We start from the raw sequence: 22,793 nt of genomic DNA on the forward strand, positions 1-22,793 counted from the left end.
TGGAATTTACTGATGGGTTAGATGTAAGGTGAGAGGAAGGAGAAGACTGAAAGGTGACCTTATGTTTCGGCCTGAGCATCTCAGCTCTTAAAGTTACCACTAGAGTTACTGAGATGAGGAAGACCGCAGAAGAAGGTGGCTTGAAATAATTTGAAATATAGCCTAGTCCAGCTCCATAGAGACAGAAGTATAAGACAAATGCCTTGTGAATCTAACAGTGGTTTTAATTTTCTATACTGAATACAATAAAAGCTTTTGGCAAAAAAAAAAAAGGTAATTATTACTTTTTTTTTGTTTTTTGTTTTGTATTTTACAATGTTTTATATGATTTTTGTTTTTTTACACATTCTAATATCATGTGTTCTACCATCTGAGGAATCTTTAAAAATTCTTCCATCATGAAGTTCATGCAGTTTTAATTTCTCCTGTATATTTGCTACCACCGTAATGAACTTTCAAATATTTAAAACACTGCTAAACTGTGTCAAAATCCAAATGTAATAGAGTAGCTATGTTTTTAAAAGACTGTTATTGATCATGTCCAAGATAATATAAGCACTTTGACTGACAAATCAGTAATAAGTGGAACAAATTGTATAAAGGAAACTAAGTTTAAAGAAGAATGCTGTGCTGGAACATTTTACTTTATTTTAGTCCAGGTAAGAAGAGAAGGGAGAAAAAGAGAGTGAAATGGAAAAGGTGACTCTTAGGTCAATCTCAGTTGACTCCAGAGGCCACTATCAATTTAAAACAGTGGTTCTCAACCTCTTGGATTGAGAATACTCCTTTGCCAGCGTGCTGAAGCTATGGTTTCTCGTCTCAGAAAAATACCCTGACACATTTTGTTTATAATGTAAAGATTCAGGGATATCCAGAGACCTCAGGGCAGGACTGTTTACACGATAAGCTCTCTTGAACAAGTCTTTAAGAAATAAACTTGGAATGACCCAGGTTATAGAATTCTTCCTATATTTATACCAGTGAAGCTCAAAGGCACTCTAGATGAGAATGTTAGTGGAGAAATTCACACAAGGTTGTCTTCAGAAAAATTTCTTTCCTTTCATTATTAAGCAGCGTTTGTGTGACCTGTGTTTGTATATATGTGTGAGTGTGTGTGTGTGTGTGTGTGTGTGAGAACGAGAGAAAGAGAGTGGGTTTGTATCTACCCAGCATTGCTTAACATTTTCTATAAAAGCTTCTTAAGAAAAAATGAGAACCAAAGACATGGAATTTTCTGCTCCAGAGAATTTGCCTTCCTGTTTCTTCAAATTTCTATTAGGTGCTGAGTGAATTTATAATTATAATTAATAATTATAATTAATATAGTAATTATAGTAAATATAATTAATTATAATTAATAAAATACACATGCAGAACAAATTTATGGTTGAAGGCATTTTACATGTCAAATACAGAACCTTTTTAGTATGAATCTCAATGATGTATTTTCCTCCTTTTCAGGTCTTCTGCTCTTGTAATTTAAACACAAAGGGTTGTAAGATGGAAGAACATGTGGAGCTACCTTAATTATGACTGTGTTCTTTGAGCCATATTTATGGAAAATGATATTTAGCAATTAAAAAAGAAGGTTTAATTGAAATAGAAGTTTAATGGGTGTGTATTGATTCTTCCCTTAGTGCTGAAAAATTTATATACCGTAGCACAGCAAAGAAATGCTAATAGTAATTCATTCTTCCTTAAAATATAACCTTAAAATGACAATGGTGACTTAACTAAAACATTCAAATGCAAAAGAGTTCAAATTCAGGCTAAAACTCTACTTTTACAAATAAATCTGTCCAGAATAAATGACAAACCACAGTCTTTCAAGTGAAGAGAAAAGGGACCATATAGTTTACATGAGACAGACAGTAATGAGTTTCCCATATCAACTCTGAGACTAAGATGATCTTTCACTTCAGCTGGTGTTAGGAGTGACAATGACTGCAACCTGCCCAGAGTGTTTCTAAAAATGATTTAGTTGTGTTTTAGCTTCATCTTGTTCCCTTTCAATACTCTGCTAATTTCTTTTGGGTTCATGAACTTCAATTGAATTTTCAATTTCTCCTTCTCTTTCTTGTTTAAATGTGATGCTTTTATAAGAATTCCATGAATTTAATACCCAATTCCATTTATTCCTGATATAAAACTTGGAACTTATTTTGTATGATTAAGTCACCATTCAAAAATAATTTAATATTTGGACCTGTTGCTGTAATGAAAATTCAAGCTGTTTCCATGAAGGTCTGGTAGAAACAGAGTGAGTTTATAAAATAAACATGAATACTTTGTAATGAAGACATCTTCTAGGCATTTTACATTGTCTCTTTTTCAATCACCATAAGAAAAAAACAACAAAAAACTCCCAACTGACCCCATGAGAGCAATAAGCATTTTTTTAAGCAAACACAATTTGTATTTTAAGTTGTTGTGATGTTTAATAAGAGTTTGCTGTTATTTATATTGTTATGTGCTTCTTCAATCAGATACAAATTTCAATAGGGAAATACGCAAACATTCCTAAAAATGAATTATAAACAACTGTGTTTTTAAAATATTAAAAGGATTTTAAAATTTTCAATTCAGCAAAGATAATATTTCCCCCTAAATGAAATAATGGAAAAACAAAAGTGTAGACACTTTCATGACTTGGGGAAAGCAGTTTTCAGGTCATGCCCCCAATGTCATGTTCCTTAGCAGCCATTGTTGGGACCTGCTTCCACTACAGTCCTGCATGGTAGGCACCATTTTGTCTTCTTCAGAAGGTTCATCAAGACATTGGTTACTGTTAACATGTCTCAAGGTGAGTCTCTGTAAAAGATAACAATGATCAGTATAGCCTGGTCTGTCTTTAAGTCAACTACCATATTAGATTAAATCTGCTTTTGAAATAAACACACTTATAATTTTGTATAAAGGATCTTTGTACAAGAGTTTCTGAATTATTATCCAACTTTGACTATTATGGATTCATCATTGTCTAATACACCTTTATTAGCAGGTGATTACAGAAATGGGGCTGATATTCATCATGGATTGCCAGGAATTCAGGCTTCTTTGACAAAAGCCCATTTGTTAGTTCTGAGTTCAGTTCAGGACTGCAAATATGACAAGCATCCCCAAAAGCTTGGTTTTCTTAGACATTTGTTATTCAGTAACCATTTGGTAAACATGCAAATAGATGTTACAGCTGTGACACAAATGAACAAAACTGCTAGAAATGTTCTTATTTCAAAAAATTCAACAAACTATTATACCCATGACTCTAAGAGATTCATGGCGGAAGAGTGATTATCATAGCAACAAGGGATCACTATTACTTAATAATACGCTCACTATATTTTGGTTAACATTTTTAAGGATGTTAAAAAATATATCAAATATCAATGAAAACAGAGACATGATGGCCATATAGTTTAAAATGCTCTATTTATATATATTTTATTTTTCTTAATGACAATCATTAATAAATATCCTCTTAGTTCTCAGAAGCTGAAATGTAATTCCAATAACTGCATTATATTAACTAGTCATTACATTTCTTCTCTTCTGAATCCCCCTTATACTTGGAAATAATACTTTTTGAACTTTCGAGACATACATTTAAAATCAATGGTTTATACATACTAGTTTTATTTCTGCTCAGTTTCATGGGTAATGCCTAAACCATACTAAGTGAAAAACTGCCTAAATAGAAAGGAAGGATTAAAATGTTTTAGAGGGGATCTGCAGAAATATCTTGGAAAAAGTACTCCATATATTTTCTTGTGGCAGTTTACCAAAATAAAAGTAGACAAAATATTCTTTGGGGTTTTGACATTGATGGAATGAAAAAACAATGCAGGAATATGCAATAAAAATGGTGGAGAAACACCACCAAGAAAAATTGTAATTTGCATGGATTAGGATGAAGAACAACCTGGAATATACCGTTCTGAGAAAAGATGGAGTGGAGAATAAGTTTTAGAGTGAAGGATATTTCACAGATAAGAAGCCTAGGACACAAATTCCCTTTGTACAAAAGATCTGGTTTCTTTCAGTTTTTCCAGCTCTTATGCTTGAAACGACCTTGTCTCAGATGTGCTCCTAAACAGTACCCCCGTTCACCTTTCCAGATTCTCAACTTGTCACTAGCATCCCAATTCTATGGAATCCACTTTAAATGGTTCATCTGAGCTAGAATAACTCCTTAACCGCTGATACACTCTCACAGTAAGGTACTGGAAGATGTTAAAAGGTACTGGAGAAAACTAAAAAGCCCATATGTTTGTTGACTTGAACTAAGTATTGACTCATTTTATTGCTTACTGAGAAGATACTAAAAGATCACACAAATGTGAGATAAAAGGTACAATTTTTTAAAAAGGTTTTGTTAGTATTGTATTAGTTAACCAATCACAAAGAAATGCTTAGAAGTAATTAACTTCATAAAGATATTGAAAATTACACCTTAGTCTTTAATAAAACATTTGCTTAAAGTTTCAGATGAAAACAATTATAAACTCTAGAAAGAGTATACTATGTCTGCACACACTCAAAATATCTAAAATTAACAAAATCAAATAATTTCAGTGTTACAAAAACAATCCAGTTTTTCAGACTATGTTAGTTTTTTATTGATTTCTTTTTAGCTCTGATCTAAACTCTACTGTCATATAGACACAGCTATAATTAGCCAAAAGAGCTAATATGGCCACGTACTGAAGAATTTAACCTTGCCCCCAAATGGTCTGGCGTCTGCTTTCTGTAGTGTCTGCCTGGAAGCCTGGGGTCATAATGGGCCAACAACGCGATTTAGGGCGAGGACTGGCTGCACCCACATAGTCTCGCAGTGAGGCTGACAATGTCAGAAAGAGCGACAATGTGATGTAAGTGGTAGCTTTGGGTCACGTGGTATCATTCAATCTGAAGACTAAGATCAACTATGTGGGCAATTAGTCATTCATGCCTACACGATGAAGCCCCAATAAAAACTCTGGACACCAAAACTCAGGTGAGTTCCCCTGGTTCGCAACACTTCTTGTGTATTATTGCACAATAATATCCTGGGTATTATTATACCAGGAGAGGAACATGTCCCGACTCTATGGGGAGGGTACAGGAAGCTCTGTTTGGCACATCTCCTGGATTCTGCCCTATGCACTTGGTGAGTTATATCTGTATCCTTTCCTTGTAATAAACTGTAACTGTAACTCTTTCAGTGAGTTCTCTGAATGTTTCTTAGTGACCTACTTAACCCCCTAACATTGTAGTTGGTGACAGAATTGAGGGCAGTGTCCTCTAACTTTGTAGTTGGCCACAATGCTTATTATTGTCATGATAGTTTCTATCAATTACATTTGTGAAAATATATTTGAAATAAAGAAAAAGTTGGAAAGTGCAGATTCATAGTTGATTGATTAAGCACTAATTAATATGCACAATCTCTAAATTATTGAGCAGCTAAGACGTAAGAGATGAAAAATAACTCCATGGAGAAACTGTTTATAAAGGATTTTTCTTTAACCACATTTAAAAGGAGTTTCTAGATTTCTATAAAAGAACATAACAAAAATACTAAAATGAGTTTAATAAAGTATGCGATACAAACCTCCAAAAATTATTAAAGTCATCGGTAGGATTTTGAAAAACATTTCTAAAAACTTCCATTCTGAATAGCTTCTTAGTAGTCATTCTTTTCTAAGGGCTATCATTGCATGTTTCCACAATGGGATGTTGGGAGCCATCAGCTCCCTTGCTTACTGAGAGACAGGACTTGGTGATTATGTGAAGAAGAGTGTGAGTCTATTTGACAATGAAAATAATGAATAATGACAAAACCAAGTAAAAAGGCAATAATAAATCAATCATTCTTGGCAACACACAATTTTTACTGGGTGAGGATGAAAGGCACTTGTCACAATAATTACTCCCATGGATGCACCTAAAGTGCGTCCTTTTAGATGTCTTTAATATCAACTTTATCCGTAGGAGTAAAAAGCTAAAGCAGGATAAAAAGGGGGTTCGAGATGGAATGAGGAAACATTCTGGGGCAAAAGGTCATTTTGGTTAGAAAAGTTTATATTCTCAGTGCTCATTCTAGTAGTAAAATGTTTTTGGTGCTAAATGAGTTATTTTGTGAGTGGATATTCAAAATAGGTTATTAGCTCAGAGAGTTTTCAATTATGGACCTCAGTCTCCTCCCATTCTTTTGGCTTTAACTTTGAGTAAAACATGGATGTTAGGAAAAAAGCTCAGGGATAATTTTAAGACTTTATTTTCCTTTGTACAGTATGGTGCTCACATTGCTTCCACTTAGGCTCCCACGGACTAACCTACTCATCTTTATAAGGGTTCTAGATTTGCACTGCCACATCAATCTATATGTCAGTTAGAAAAGTAAAGAAGGGAGGACAAAGTAAAAGATCAACTCATTTGGAGCTCTTAATCTGACCTTGATCTCCAAACACAATTTAAAATTAATTAAGGAATTCTTCTGTTTCTTGCTTTTCAACTGTTTCCTCCACAAAAGCATAAGCTCCAGGAAGGTGACCCACCATGGCTAACTCCATCATCAAGCCCTGTGTCCAGCCACAGGGGGCACTCCAAAAGTTTGCTAAATGATACACTTTGTGAAAGGCCAAAGCAGAAAATAAACTGTGTTAAACTAAACCTACATTTCTTGGGCAGCATGATGGATACAAATAATTGGGCTTACCTTTTCAATTTTCAAATTGCTTGAGGTCTACAGTAGAATGGTAGGTGAATAATTTGTAAAGATAGGAAAAGTAACATTATCATATATCAAATATTTAATTGGTAAATTAACACTTCACTGAATAATTTGATTTGCTAAAGAGACAAGCTTTTTTTTAACAAAAGCTGAATTTCCTATCCATATTCTTTGATTGTTCTCACCTATATCATCCTCAGCTCTTAATGAACTTTTCATGGAAATGTCATGTTAACATTAAAGAGCAAAGTGTTAGTGATTGTAAATTTCATGTGTCATTAAAAAGAAAAATGAATTATAAGGCTTGCCATGATTAAATCAAAACCAAAAAAACATTTGCAATTATGCCCAGGATATGTGACCTCAGTACAAGAATGCAGTATAAAATTTTTTAGAACAAATCTATACTATTTTCCAAAAAATAAACTGCCATGAAAAAATGGAAGGAACTTTCACTCCAGATACTTCTAAAAAGCTACACACCAGAAGAAAACTTAGAAATCTCAAAAAACGCCTTAAGACAAGAATTATTTTTTATTTTAAAAAAGCAATAAAAATATTTAGTGTTTCCATTTGTTTGAACATAAAGTATAAATTATTTGCTGTGCCAGATTAGTCTGTCTAGAAGAGATAATTATTAATATTTTTGTGTTTCTAGTAATTGTTCTATCATTTATATTATTTATATTTTTATAATTGAGGCCACCTATTTAAGGATATTGTGAGTATCTTTCCTATTATTAAAATAACCTAAAATATTTTTAGGTAAACAATTTCTATAACATATATTTGCCAAAATTCATTTAACTTTTCCATTTGAGGGCATGTCTTTCCAATTTTGAGCTCTTGTAAATAGTCCTATGATAAACATCTCTGAATATCTTCCTCTACATCTTGTTTCATTAGAAATGATTCTTAAAGAATTACAATTTCAAAAGGCATGAACCCTTTAATAGATATTAGCAAAGTTCTTCATAAAACATTCTTTAATTATAATGTAGTAATAAAAGCAACAGCTAACATTTGTTCTGTTTACTATATGCCAAGATCCTGTATGTGTGCCAGTTTTACTGCATCTTCACCAGTATTATCAATTGCTATCAAAATACATTTCTTGCAATACTGATAGGATAAAGAAATGAATAAAAGATTACACATGAAATAATTTTTATGTATGTGTTTTTTGAAGTTGCTTAACTTTTTTTTTTTCATTTTCATTGGTTATGGCTATTTCTTCTGGGCTTTTTATTCAAAGCCTTGTTTATTTTTATATCTTCTTTTAAATGCTTTTTATTAAGCATATTATCATTTTGATATATTTGTTGTAATTTTAGGAGAACATCATGTAACTCAATTTTGAAGATGATGTGACATACAGGGTGACATGACCCTTAATACAGAACATTTTTTCCTTTAGTTTTATTTAAAACATTGACTAGAAAATAGGATAATATCAACCTAAGCAAGTGTCAGTTTTATCTATAGTACAGCATTATTTAACTGTTCTCTGAAGTGTAAAGGTTAAACATTTTCTGGAATGTATAACATTTTTAAAAATTATTTTTAAGATGCATAAGAAAAATAATTATTCTTGACTTTAAACGTATTTGTGTCAAAGAAGAGATGTGCCATGGAGTAACACTAAATCTACCCTTCTGAAAATACAATTCTAAATGAAAGTCAACTTGAATTTCAGGTTAAGGTTCAGGTTTTAATGACAAAATAAGAAACATAATATTATACAATTAGATAAAATTTTGTATTAAAATGCACTACATAAAAATTTAATATTTTAATAAACAAACAGAATTGAGTGCACAGTTGATTTATGGACAAACTATACAGTTGTCAGTTTAAAGATAGCTTACTAAAAATATTGTAATACTTTTGCAGCAGTGGAAAAGATACTATATCAATTCTAAGGGATAACAAAAAGGGAGTAAAGGGGGTTGGGAATTTTTCCTTTTGAAGTAATGAAAATGTTCTAAAATTGAGTGATGTGATGACCACACAACTCTGATGAAAATGAGAGCCACTGAGTGTACACAGTGAATGGATTGTGAAAAGCATGGGACTTTAAAACATGGAGAATCCTGTGGTGGAAGATGGACTGTGGTTAAAAGAACAAATATGAGCTAAAACAAATATATAATGCTAATACAGGAAGTTAATAATCAGGTGGCTTTGGGGAAAATGCACCAAATGTAAGATACGGGCTTTATAGTTAGTAATAATATTCTGACGATGCTCTTTCACAGTTTTAACAAATGTTTCACAAAAATGCAAGGTGTTGGTGGTGGGTGATGTACTGTATAATGATATATATGCTTGTTCTGTAAGTTTACAACTTTTACTATACACTTACTGTTTATGTATATTCATATAAGAATGATATACATCCATAAAATTTTACAGAAAAATAAAAAAGATAGCTTACTAAAACTTTAAAATTAAACCCAATTGATTGTTATTATCTATGATATAAACAAAATAATAATAAAGTTAGATAGATATTGCACTTCATAGAAATACTTGTTTGTTTTTGTTTATTATTATTGAAATAATGAAAATGCTATGATAATTATGAAGTATGAATGCACAACTATGTGATTATACCAAATACCATTGATTGTACACTTTGGATGAATTGTATGCTTTATTAATATGTTTCAATAAAATTGATTTGTTTAAAAAATAATAAGAATTTCCTTATTGATCAGATGCAGAATAACAATTATTAAAAATCAATGTAATAAAGTTGTTATTCAAGGTATTATATCTCCTGAATCTGTACTTTCAGTTGAATAGAATATAAGTAAGCTAATAATCAAGTGTAAATGTTTAACAAACAGATCTAAATACACAACACTAAGCTACTGAAATTTCTATTCACTGGTTGATTCTCTGTAAGAAATCACAGCTATGGTCATTGGGATATGCATATGTCTGATATATGCAGCCTTCAGAAGGTGAATAGAGTTATTGTTTTTATTAGGAATGCTACTTAGGAAAATCAGTTGAGTCTCTAGCTATAGATCACTTATCTTGAAATTATATTCCCATTTACCTGCTTTCTGATAAAGGTAAATAAAAGACGGGTATTAAATAAAGTCTAAACAAGAGCTTGCATAATTTCAGTAAATGTCCACACACCATGTCTTATCTACTGAAAAAATTTCTTATATTGTGACTATGAGACACATTTGATAGAGCTGAATATTGGACTCATAACAAGTATTTTCTCAGTCAGCTTTCTCTGTCACATGAAAAGCAGGATTTATTTTTAGCATCATATTTTGCTCCCATGGTTTTCTTTGTTGCATAGCATTTGTTGAGCATAAGTGTTCTTTTCTAAAATTAGATTCTCATACTGTATGTAGCTGCCTGGATGTTTAAAAAGAAATGTGGTTATGTGCACTTGCTGCAGAAAATGTAAATTTTTTCTGAGTTAGAGCACAATTGTGATCTTCAAACAGAATATAAGAAGAAAGCCTGAATAAAATATAATGGAGGAATGACAGACCATTGTCAAATAATTTAAAAAATGTCTCGGTGAGATGAAAAAGTTTTTTTCCTTTTTAACTTTGTGGCAATGTGCATTTTATAGCATCTCAGGGATCAGGTAATTTATTCAAAGATTCCAGGCCAGATGGGCATCCTGCAGTTTTGTTAATGATGCTTAGGTTGTGTCAAAATTGAACAGGTCAGGCCAAGTATAAACTAATCACAAATTAAATTCATGGTCATGTTATTTAAGATGTATTTACATTGGAAAATGGAGAATTGTTTCAAATCAAAGTTGACCAAAGACAAGTATTTCTTACCAATAAATGCTTAGTTTTATTCAATTGAAAGGAGAAGCAATTAAATATTATTTTACAAATATGCACAGTTTACATATGTATGCAATTAGACCTAACTGACAAAGTAGCTTTATGATTTTCTGTTTACCTAAATAGAACATATTTCTTTCAGAAAATCTTTCCCATTATTAAATAAAGGAAAAACTCTAGGTAATAAAATTCGGTACCATAAATAATTGACAGTAGTTGATCACTTCTTTCATTTATAATAATATGCATTTAGCTTATTATATCATCAACATTGAAGCATCTAATTCTTTCTAGTTTTCCAATGTAATGTAGTAGAATGACTCCTGGAATTAGTGCCAGAAACCTGGGATCTACACAATTCATTTAAACTCTCTAAGCTTTGGTTTACTAATTTGAAAATACAAAGAATAATATCTATTTTATAGGATTATTATGAAAATTAACTGAGAAAATAGATGTAAATAGCCTGAAAAAGTATAAACACTCAATAAACTGTATTCCCTTCTCTTTTCCTTCCACTCACCTAAAATGTAAACAAAAGTAAAGCAACTAGATGGAATCCATGTTTTGAATCTTTATGACACTGTTTCCAAGTCCCTCATATATTCCCACAATTCATTTACTATTTATAATGTTCTTTTCTAAGATTGAAAGAACTATGGGAGATAAATGATAGAATATTTCTGCTGTTCACACTGTGCAATTCGATATTGTACTGTGAGATTCAAAATTGTTCTCATAAGTAGCTTTCTTTGAATACTTTATTATGAATTATATCCTGGCTCAGTAACTGGCAGTTTAATCTTTGTGCTTTAGTTTCCTCCTGAAAAAGGCTAAAAAAAAGAGAGCTTTAAGGTAAGTTTCAGCTCTGTAATTGTGTTATCTTCACCAAATTTTATTCCGCTTTAAAACTGCACCACCTCAGAAGTTTCTAAAAGAAGAATGTCCTTGCTAGCAAAATATAAAGAACTGAATTAAAGAAGTAGCAAGCTGCACTGTCTCCTTTCCATTGGTTGGAATGTGAGAAGAATAGAAAAACTTAACATTTACACCTCTTCCTCATCTCAGTACTGCACACTTTTTTGCTCTCGTTCCCTCGTGGAGTTCTTGTCACATTCCAAGTATAAGTATGCCATTTACAAACTCAGTGTTTTCAACAGTGTACAAAAAGACTGAGGAAATAAGTAAATGCTTGGCCATGGTTTAAATCTGTCTTTTTCAAACTTTAATGTGCATATGACCTGGGGATTTTGTTAAAATATAAATTCTAATTTGACAAGTCCGAGGTGATATTTTAATACTGCATTTCTAACATGTTCCCAGGAGATACTACTAATTCTAAAACTATGAGTAGCAAGGGTCTGGACAATTTGGTGGACCAAAAGGAACCTAAACCTAAATTTGAAAAGAAGAAGCCATAAAAAATAAATATTTCAACTGCCTTTAAAAACCATCTCCTTTTTTGAAATCTTCTTAGAAATAAAATCAATCTTTTATTTTAAAGCTGAGATTTTCAGAAAGTCAATGAGTAAGTCCTACAATTATTCTTTTTTCATGTGGCTTCTCTGTTACAATGTATAAGTTACCAAATTTGGCACAGTGATTTCACTAGACAAATTGAACATCACAATTTAATTTTGAAAACATAAACATTTAGGAGACTAAATGAAGCCATGCTATATAATCTTTAAGATGCTTAGATTATATATTTTTTTAAAATTTCTCAATATTTATGATATAAGCATTTTTGTGTTATAGAAACAGAATTTACATGACGCAAAATATTACAATGCTGTGAAATACTGCAACAGACTACTGATCTCCCCAAACAGTAAATTTACGAATACCATTTCCTTTTTTTATACGAGGTTAACTTTTTTTTTCATGTTTCCTTCATAATCCCTAAGTACTCAAAGTCATTGATAGTCTTTGACAGAAAATATAAACAAAAACATACATGTAATGACAAACAATAGTCATTCAGACATTAAGAAATTTGGGTTATAATTCCAGAAGTCAGTGTTCATTCAAGAGCTATAGAAAGTTTAAAGATAAAACATCATATTCTGAAATTCAATACTGCTTCATCTTATAAAAATGTATTTATCACCATTCCTTTTTCTTTATAAATACACCTAGATTTCTTTAACTTCAATACAAGCTCACTAATGTCCTGGATTCTGGGTAAAAATTAAACAATGACAGTAATGATGACACAAAAAGTTATATTTAAAAATATTACTTGCAGTAATTTCTACTTTATATATTTATCGGTACTTTTCCTCATTTTAGAGATAGACAGCTGATTAAGGGTCTAGGTTTACCCACATGTATTTAGTAGGGAAATGTTTTCTGGAGGCTTACTATAAAGGTGGTGGTAATAAATGAATAATTAACGAGTAAAAGATGGTGGTCAAAGAAGGAAATAAGGTATTGAGAAGGCAAAGAGTCAGAATTGAAAACACTGGAGTAACACAGGGAGGTTTCAGGATGTTTACACTTAATCATGTATCAGAAAAAGAATATTTTGTGTCCAAAGAGTCTGGTAATGTTGCATAAACTATAGGCCCCAAATAAAATGCTATAGTATCAAATCCTGTAAGATTTCAGCAAGTTTTCTTGATATTTCACATAAGTAAATATATTATGCAAATTTAAATGACACTCTAAATGCTTTAAAAATAAGGTCTTGCTAATATACCAGGAGATGCTTGCACAAAACAATGCATCTGTGAGACTCATTTACTTCTTATGTATTATGTATCTTATAAGATTAAGGTTATTTTTCCTTTTAAGTAAATCACCAACCATTTACTAATGTGGGAAACATACAGAAGACCGAGTTGCTTTGCTAAGCTAAGAGAACTTGAAAGAATTGAAGCTATTTCAAGGCAGCTTCCATATGCAAAGAAAATATTTCCTATTTATTAGCTCCATCTGATGGCTGGTCTGGTTTTTACACACTGCCTTGCTATAAACTCCTAACAGTGATTTTGTGCTAGATTGTGTTCTCTCCTTTCCTCTATCAGAAATGTATGCTATGTTGAGAAGATGCTGCTTAGCTGATTATGTGCCTAATTAGTTTATTGAATTCCGCAAAATATTTACTACTGTAAATGCCAACCTTGTCAGCTTTTTCCTTTTATGTTGGGAAACATAAATTTCAGAGATCATGACTGTATAAAATTTAATATTTGAAAATATAGACAACATCACTCTGTATCTGTATGAATATCTCCATATATACCTCTCAGAAAACCTAACTTACCTAATTTATGTTGAGGAGGTACATGGAAACAAAAAAAATTTAAGCACTTAAAAATGATTTTATTTTCCTTATTCATGAAATATACTAATGAATCAGTTTGGCAAAAAACATAGAAACATAATTATGTGATAGGCCATCTTAATGTTATCAGATATGAACATGTATGCTTGCAAATGCCGTTTCTTTCAATGCAGAAAAAAATAGCTTAGGATTAAATATATTTGAAATATAGAAGAGAAAGTATGCATTAAATAGTAAGTTAAGGAAAATACTATACCTCAGCATCATATTCCCATAACTGATTTCCTCTCATATGGTGGCATTTTAACATGATTACAGGTCCATTGAGTCTAGAAACATCCAAGCATAAGTCATCGGTTCGGATTTCCTTGTCAGCGGTATAAGAAAATACCTGAAAATATAAAATTTAGCTAATAAAATAATATCAACTGAAACAAAAAAGCAATCAGTATAGCAGGTTGATCTGCAGAAACTTTCAAATCAGATAAATTTAGGTTTTCACATGGTTTTTTTGGTGTTTTCTTGAAAAAGCTAGTTCATCTTTCTAAGTCTCTTTCCTCAACTGCAAAATAGGGATAATGCTATCTGTTTTATAATGTTTCAGTGAAACATCAATATAGGAACATTATTAAGTGCTTATTATTTCCTGCACTATACTCAGTAAAGAAAGGGTACTCCTTCTTCTCACCATCTTATGGTCAATTCCCCAACTCAACATAATGCTGTTTTTCATAAAGAAGCTCATTTTCTACAACGTAAGTATATTATGTGAATTTTATTAAATATCATCTGTAGGTTATTGAAGAACTATCATCTCTAGAGAACTCATTAAAGGTAGGCTCCATACTTACCTTTTTAAAATGGTTATTACTACGATGCACTACATAAATTCTCAAAATAACCGAGAAATGTCTAGGTGGTCTGTGAATTCATTGATAGAGAATTCAAATTGATATCACAAAAATTTCCTAGTGTGAATAATTATTTATAAGATTGACTAAGTTTCATTAAAGTTATTAAGTGCATAATTACACAAGTTGTTTTCTTTGTTTTAGCTTTGATAAGCACAGTTCAGTATTCTGTGGGTTGTTTTTTTTCCTTGCAATGTCAAGGGGAGTATATTGAGGAAGGTCAACTCAGGGTCTCTTTTCCCTGAGCAGTGTGATAATGTCTGAGATGTCAACACTATCTTACAAATCACTTACACACTGTGGAGACCTAGTTTGCAAGCAGAACAAGTTAGTCTTGAAAGCGTTGTCTGCACTTCTGCTGCTCAGGTCTTCTAATGAGAATGGCAAGCGGAAAGATGAAGTTACAAAGCCAAGGATGGAACACAAGTGCGCTCCTGAGCCAACATCTTAAAAGTAAACTCACCACAAAGGCTTTCGATTCCTAGGCTGCTAAAGCAAATACCATGAAATAGGGTTAAACAATAGGAATTTATTTGCTCATGGTTTGAGGCTAGGAAAAAGATGATGTTTTCTTGCCAAAGGCTGTGGCATTCTGAGGCTGACAGCAATCCTTGGTCCTTGGCTTGTCAAATGGCAAGGTAAATGGCCTCTGCTGGCCTCTCCATTCTCTTCTGGGTTCTTTGAAATTCGTCTTGTTTTCATGGCTTTCTCTCTCTGTGCGGGAATTTCACTTTGCTTATAAAGGACTACAGTAACAGGATTAAGACCCATCCAAATAAGACTGGGCCACACCTTATCTGAAGTAACCTCATCAAAAAGTCCCTATTTACAATAGGCTCACACCACCAGGAATGGATTACATTTAAGAACATGTTCTTATGGGGTATATACAGCTTCAAACTGCCACAGTTCTATATGTCACTCACCAAAACATAAATTTGAGAAGTGCCCTGAAGTTCATTAAATTGAAATATATAAAATATATGTTTCAAATATGGAATTTAGAAATATCCTATTTCATTATATTTTATATTGATATTTTTAATGAAAAGAAAAATAATAAAGTCATGCATCAAAGATAAGTTTTTGTAACTGTCCCAGAGTTGGTAAGTTTTTCATACAAATACAAACATATTTAATTAAACGCTGAATCTGGTAGTAAACCTTAACTGGTAGTCTGAGGGAGAGAAATTTCTAGAGAAAATTCCTGTGCTCAGGTATAGGATTATTTTCATAGGGAAGGCTAATTTTCCATATTGAAATTGCTTCTTTTTAATTGTATCCAGATATCAATATTAAAGGAGACACCAATGCATAAGCATTTGGCATTATTATAATTTTGTTAATTGAATGAAAGCCTGACCTGAGCAATGATTCTCTTCAATTCTCTTATAATAGTTGGAAACTATACTGTCAAAAGCTCCAGAGAGGAGGGTATCATATTCCTTCTTCCTCAATTTCTAATTTTGATTCATATTTTGATAGTTAGTAGTCATCCTGAGTAATTTACTTAAGATTTATTAACCATTTTACTTATTCAAGAAAAATTTATTTGTAGAATATTTTCCAATTATCTTTCTTTGGCTTTTGTACTCAAATAACATAATTAAGTGGTATTAAAATGCTTTGGGCCCACAGACATTTTTCCTCAAAATAAAAAAAATTCCATCGATGATGTTTAATTATCTTCTGGCATTAATGTAAAATCAGAATTACTTAGTTATTTTTATACCTGAGACAAAACTTCATTTTTATGATTGAGTGTTTCTAGAATGTTTTTTTACACTTTATAATAATAAAAAGTCAGTGTCTGTGAGTATAAATATCTCTTCTTTTATTTTGTCTGGAAATTATGAGGTTCAGTCTCAATTATTTATCCTTTATAGCTATCATCTTTTTATACATAGTAGTCATCTTTGTGCTTTTTCTATCTCCTGCTTTTGGGGGTTCATGGAACTCACTTTGGATAGACTGAAACATTATATGTAAAATGCTTTGCACAGATCTTGGTATATAGGAAATATTCAGTAACTGATATTTAGGGTTCTTCTTATCCCAGTCTTGGAGCTAATCTGAGGTTGCAGTCTTGTATATGGATTTTTGCCTTGATAACATACCCAGTACCCAAAGACATTTAGGACAGGAGAACAGCAGGGCTTTGCTCTTAACTGTTGGTGCCCTGCCCTTGGCCACTGCACACAATCGTGAGGGGTAGGATCTAATATCTGATGGCAGCTTTTCCTAACACTTTCAGCCTAGTCCCCTCTCCTAGACACTCTTCTGAGTTCCTCATGACCCTGGTGGCAAACTCTGTATCCTGTGGCTGCTTCCTAGTGCCCACACCAGGGCTCTGCACAGGCTCTCTCAGTTGGGAGCTGCAGGTCCCAGTTCTCTACCTTACCCATCTGTCCCCTTTGGTGACTCATTTCAACCATAAAGAATGATAAAATATTCTAAACCTGAACACATAAACACTTTAACTTCTCAGAGTAAATTATCACACATGTTGATGACCACATAAGGTTGATTCCTTCATTAGTAGTTTGCTTCTATGTTCTCTTAAAAAAATGAAAACTATTCCTCCTTATCTGGTTACCACCCAAAAGGCTCTACCACTGGTTACCAATACTAGTTCTTACTGAAACTAGAATTGAGTCACACAACCCTTATATTAAAATTTGTTTTCTATTACTCCAATGCCAGGTTGACTCTAATGCCAACTGAATCAGACTTATTTTAATTGCTAAACTAACTAGAAGCAGATTAAAATGGTCATTCTCAACGTCCTTCATTCAATTATATTATAAAAGAGGAAATAAGGAAGAAGTTAACATTAATTGAGCACCTACCTTTTCATGATGAGTACATGAATAAAAGTGATTTTTTTGGTAAATTGTATAATAACATTTATAGTCTTAGTAATGTATGACAATTTACAATATTTCAAAACTTGCTAAATGGAGCTGTTTACATGAACTGTATGTATGCAATAGTTTATAATCCTTTTAATTATTTTCTTATATTTGTCCAACCCCATAAAATTATGTGCTATCTAGTACTACACATGCTCTTATTTATTTTGTTGGCCAGGCTAGGTTTACGAGCACTGAAAAGGCTGTTTTTACTAGAGTTTTCATTTCTGCTATCTTATAAGGGCATAAACCTGCTTGCCATTTGTGGAACTTGTTAATTATTATGCCTTCCAGGAAACGGATGTGGCTCAAACAATTGGGCTCCCGTCTACCATATAGGCAGTCCAGGGTTTGATTCCCAGGGCCTCCTAGTGAAGGCAAGCTGTTTCATGTGGCAAGCTGGCCCATGCAGGAATGCTGCCCCATGCGGGAGTGCTAGCCCACATGGAGAGCTGGCGCAGCAAGATGATGCAACAAAAAGAGACATAGAGGACAGCCAATAAGAGATGCAGCAAATCAGGGAGCTAAGGTGGTGCAAGAGCATGATCGCCTCTCTTCCATCCTGGAAGATCTCAGGATTGGTTCCCAAAGCTGCTTAATAAGAATACAAGCAGACGCAGAAGAACACACAGCAAAGCATGCAGAAAGCAGAGGACGAGGGGGTAGGGGAAGGAGAGGTGGCAAGAGGAGAGGGGTGTAGAAATAAATAAACAAATAAATCTTCAAAAAAGAATTATTATACCTTCCAGAACTACTCTGATCATTTAAAGTTACAATTTTTTTTTTGTCCCCTTCTATTCCTTTAAAATATGCTGAAAGAGTATAATCATCCCTTACTCCTAGATAAAAGCTATAGGGTGCATGCTTTCACTGCTTACTCAACTAGGCTCCCACAGGATTCAAATGAGAAATTAGAATGTACCATTGGCTATATTAATCAAAACTCTGTAGTATCAAACCTTCTCCCTTTCTCTAAATTGGTCCTGCTTTAGGTTAGAAGCCCGCAGTGGGGGAAAAGGAGGGCATCACAGACTTTTCTATTTCATGTGTTAATGTCTTTTCTTTTTTATTGCCCCTAACCTCCCCCTAAGCGTCCCCATTTTTGATTCTTCCAGATCAGCAAAAGGAATAGGAGACATCTTATTTAAACTGTTTCTTAATAATGCCTTCTTGTTCTCTGGTTTGGCAGAGATTTAAAACTTATTCCTGAGAGCTTTTGTGGTTCTTCAGAGTCCCATTACTGAACACCTCTCACAACAGTGTTCGTGATGAAGACAATGCATATTTTATGAGCTGGCCACTTTTTATTTAATAAAGTTTTATTTTTCAAAATGTACATTTGGTTGGACCTGCCCTGCACCTTCACCAGAAGCTGAGGCATCTCTACCCTTGGAGTTTCTGGCGTAAATTAATTGAGCTCTGTGGTTTGAAACTGACTTGTTAAGTCCTTTACTAAGCAGCTTCTGAAGGGCCACCTTGGTCAGGGAACCATGAATCTTCATTCTCTCAGAGATCACAGCTGGAGTTTTAAGCCTGCAGTTGAGAACTTCCTTATAGAGTTTGTCATTAAGTGCTTTTGTCAAACAAGACTAAGTTATTGAGCTTGTCCCAAACTTTGCCTCTGGACAGCTTCTTCTTTTTGGCTTTGTCCCTAGATTTATTCATTGGGTCTTTGTCTTTTTTGGCTGACTCTCCAGCATCTATCTTCTTGTTTCTTTAAGCAGCTTGTGAAGCTCAGGAACTGGCCACATTTTATGACATGACAAACTCCGGGAGGCAAGCTGACCCCAGTGTAGCCCCAATCAGTTGACACAGACCTGCTTTCTCATTTTTTAGTCAGGTCTCATTCTACCATACTCACCAATTGCATTAAACACATAGCAAGCTGTCAAAATGATGCCCTATATAATTTGCAGGGCCTGGTACAAATGAAAATACAGGACTAATTTTTCAAAAATTATTAAGAACTTTAAAGTCATTATGGCAGAGCATTAAACCAAAAGGGAGCCCTTCAAAACATGGGACCCTATGTGATTGTACAGGATGTAAACCCACATACTTGGTCCTACCATGAGTTCTCTAGCTAGGCCTGGCAATGGAAGTGAGATTCCCAGTCCCTTCTCTCCAGAGAGAAGGCAAATGCTCCATCCACAAACATTTCACAGTGTTCTCTACACTCTGATATTTCTTTTGCTTCTGACACTCATTGAGGGTTCTAAAAGTCATAGATTTTGTTTTTAAATTGTAATTGTAAATTCTACACAGGAAGTCTGATTTTTAGAATTTCATTCACATCTTTTGTATTTTGGTGTCTTGGCTGAATAGTGTAATATGCAGTTTTACTTTCCAAAACCATGGCATTAGCCATTTTAATAATCAATTTTTCTATTTAAATATATCTTCATAAAGTTACTCTCTATTGTGATTAGGTGGTTTACTTGACTTTATCTAGACTTTATTTAGGACATACCAATTTCTTTCTTTGAATTGATGTTGTGTTCAAATGTGTTCAGAAATAATACCCAATATATAAGGGATGATACCCAATTCCAAACTCAATTCATTTCACTTTCAATATTTTTTCAGGGTTTGTAAGTATTTTTCTTAATTTCACATACATGTATGACTTGCTCTAGACATTTTTCTTTTGAGAAATACGTCAGAGGCATTTTCTGATTCTTCAAATTACTTATGTTAATTTGAAAAATATTTACAATTAAAATGACATTTTAGAAATATTAAATGCTGTTCTAAGAAAGACTGTCTTAAAAAATTCAACGTTTATTCCATGCTTTCTTTCATGAAAGACTTTTTCTATGCATTTTCTTTAAAATTGCATCATGTTTTACATCTTAAAGTATAATTACTGCTTAAAAATACTTTTTTCTCTATCTTTTTCAAAAATTACGACCAAGGAATTCTATTATAAGCAGCTGCCCACAGAATCTTTTTTCAGGAAGGGCAAGTTACAAATCCAGGGCATTGTGCTCCCAGAACCATGCCTCTTTCAGCAAGCTCAGGGACCAAACACCCTCTGCTGGCTCTGCCTTGCCTTGGGGTTTCTTTCTTTCATCCTTTGATGAAAAAATACTTTGCAAAACAAAAAATATCTATGGTCTATGTGTATATCCAAAATGTTCACAAGTGTGTTTGATTCAGCTTTATTCTATACATTGTTATTTCCCTATATATAGCATTGCATTTATAAAATACTTTTCCTGTTTGTTTCTTCTGGAAAATATCTATTATAAAAGCTTAAAGGAGTGTACAGACCATATGATACAAGTACTTCACTTTCCAGATGAGTAAATTGAGGCTAAAAACTTCCATGATTCAGTCAATATTCCAGAGTTGCTTAGAGACAGAAGTCCCTCTGGATCCAAACTTGTTCCTATTCCCACTCTTCTTTCCCTTGACTATATTGCCCCTTAGCATGCATCACTTAAGTCACCTTGGAGTTCTGGGCAATCTGGGAGGTCTCTTTAAGTGTTAGGGTGCAGTTACTTTGAAAAACCTGTTAACCATTCAGAAGGATAAGTTAGAAGAAAATAAACATATCATAATTATTTTATCTTCTTTCTGTGAAGATTGCCCCAGAAAGTTTATATTGAAACAACAGGGAAGATGGTTTAGTAACAAAAATTAAACCTCTAGCAATATGATTTATTTTTTCAAAATGTTCTCTCTCCCTGTATGTCACACCACCCTGAAGTTATTAATAGCATGGAGCCACATACATGGACTCTACTGTGGAGCTGCCAAGCAAAGAGACCTTTGCTCCCAGATGAGGAATTTTTCCCTGTGTCGTAAGTGATTTCTGTTTTCATCTATAACCTGTTAGTTTAGTTGTATGTGTACAGGAGAGTAAAGAAAAAGAGGTATTTTCTAACTGTATATTCAACTTAACCATACATGCCTAGATGTTATTGAGGGCCTTTTTACAGCTTTAATGCGCTAAAATGCTATGATCAAAAACAGGATGTGGCCAGTTGACAAAGATGATGGCATGAGATTCTCTAGCTCAAAGCACTGTTGAAAAACTAGCAAGAACTGGTAGAGTCATCATCCTCAGAGTTCCAGAAAACAGATAAAGGAATACAGTAACTGGAAAAGTGCCAAATCACGAAGAAGGAAACTTGAAAAGGGTAGGATCTTCAAAATAACCAAAACCATCTTGAAAAAGAATAAAGTTGGAGGATTCACACTTCCCAATACTAAAACTCATTACAAAGCCACAGTAATCAAAACAATGTGGTACTGGCATAAGGATAGACATACAGACCAAAGAAATCAAATTGAGCTCTGAAATCAGCCCTTACATTTTTGTCCAACCAATTTTTGACAAGGGGATAAAGACTACTAAACTGGGAAAGAATAGTTTCTTCAATAAATGGTGTTGGGAAAACAGGATTTCCTTTTGCAAACAAAAAAGGACCCCTACTTAACACATTATACAGAAAACTAACTCAAAATGGATGAAAGACCTAAATATAAGGGCCAGAACAACCAAACTCCTAGAAGACAGCACAGGGAAAGATCTTTAGGACCTGTGTTAGGCAATGGATTTTTAGACTTTACACCAAACAAAGCAGCAAAGAAAGAAAAAAAACCCAGATAAATGGGACATAATCAAATTTCAACATTTTTGTCCCTCAAAAGACTATATCATGAAAGTTAAGATGGCAATCTACACAGTAGGAGAAAATATTTGGAAACCACATATGAGATAAAGTTTTAATATCAAGAATATATAAAGAAATTCTTCAACTTAACAACAAATTGACAAACACCCCAGTTAAAAACTAGGCAACAGATTTGAATAGATATCATTTCAAAGAAGACATACAAATGGCCAGAAAGCACATTAAAAGATACTCAACATCATTAGCCATAAGGGAAATGCAAACCAAAACCAAAATGAGATACCATTAGAATGGCTGCTATTTAAAAAAAATGGAAAATTAAAAGTGTTGGAAGGGATGTGGAGAAATAGGAAGACTCATTTATTGCTTGTAGCAATGTAAAATGGAAGATAGTTTGGTGGTTCCTCAGAAAGTTAAGTGTAGAACTATCATATGAGCTGGCAATCCCACTACTAGGTACATAACCAAGAGAATTGAAAGAAGGGACTTGAAC

General features: G+C 33.1%; 1 protein-coding gene across 1 annotated transcript in view; it reads right to left on the minus strand.

Annotated features, from left to right (window-relative positions):
• Nucleotides 1-1,589: 1,589 nt before the first annotated feature.
• The window catches only part of GALNT13 (polypeptide N-acetylgalactosaminyltransferase 13), a 592,145-nt gene continuing 570,941 nt past the window's right edge, over nt 1,590-22,793 (minus strand). The window contains exons 12-13 of the mRNA XM_004482209.4: nt 14,091-14,225; nt 1,590-2,811 (exon numbers count right to left, since the gene is read on the minus strand). Coding sequence (XP_004482266.2) covers nt 2,671-2,811; nt 14,091-14,225 — 276 coding nt within the window. The 3' untranslated portion in view covers nt 1,590-2,670. The remainder of the gene's footprint in view (nt 2,812-14,090; nt 14,226-22,793) is intronic.

The sequence above is a fragment of the Dasypus novemcinctus genome, chromosome 7, assembly GCF_030445035.2.
Source record: "Dasypus novemcinctus isolate mDasNov1 chromosome 7, mDasNov1.1.hap2, whole genome shotgun sequence".
In the NCBI taxonomy this organism is placed as follows: Eukaryota; Metazoa; Chordata; class Mammalia; order Cingulata; family Dasypodidae; genus Dasypus; species Dasypus novemcinctus.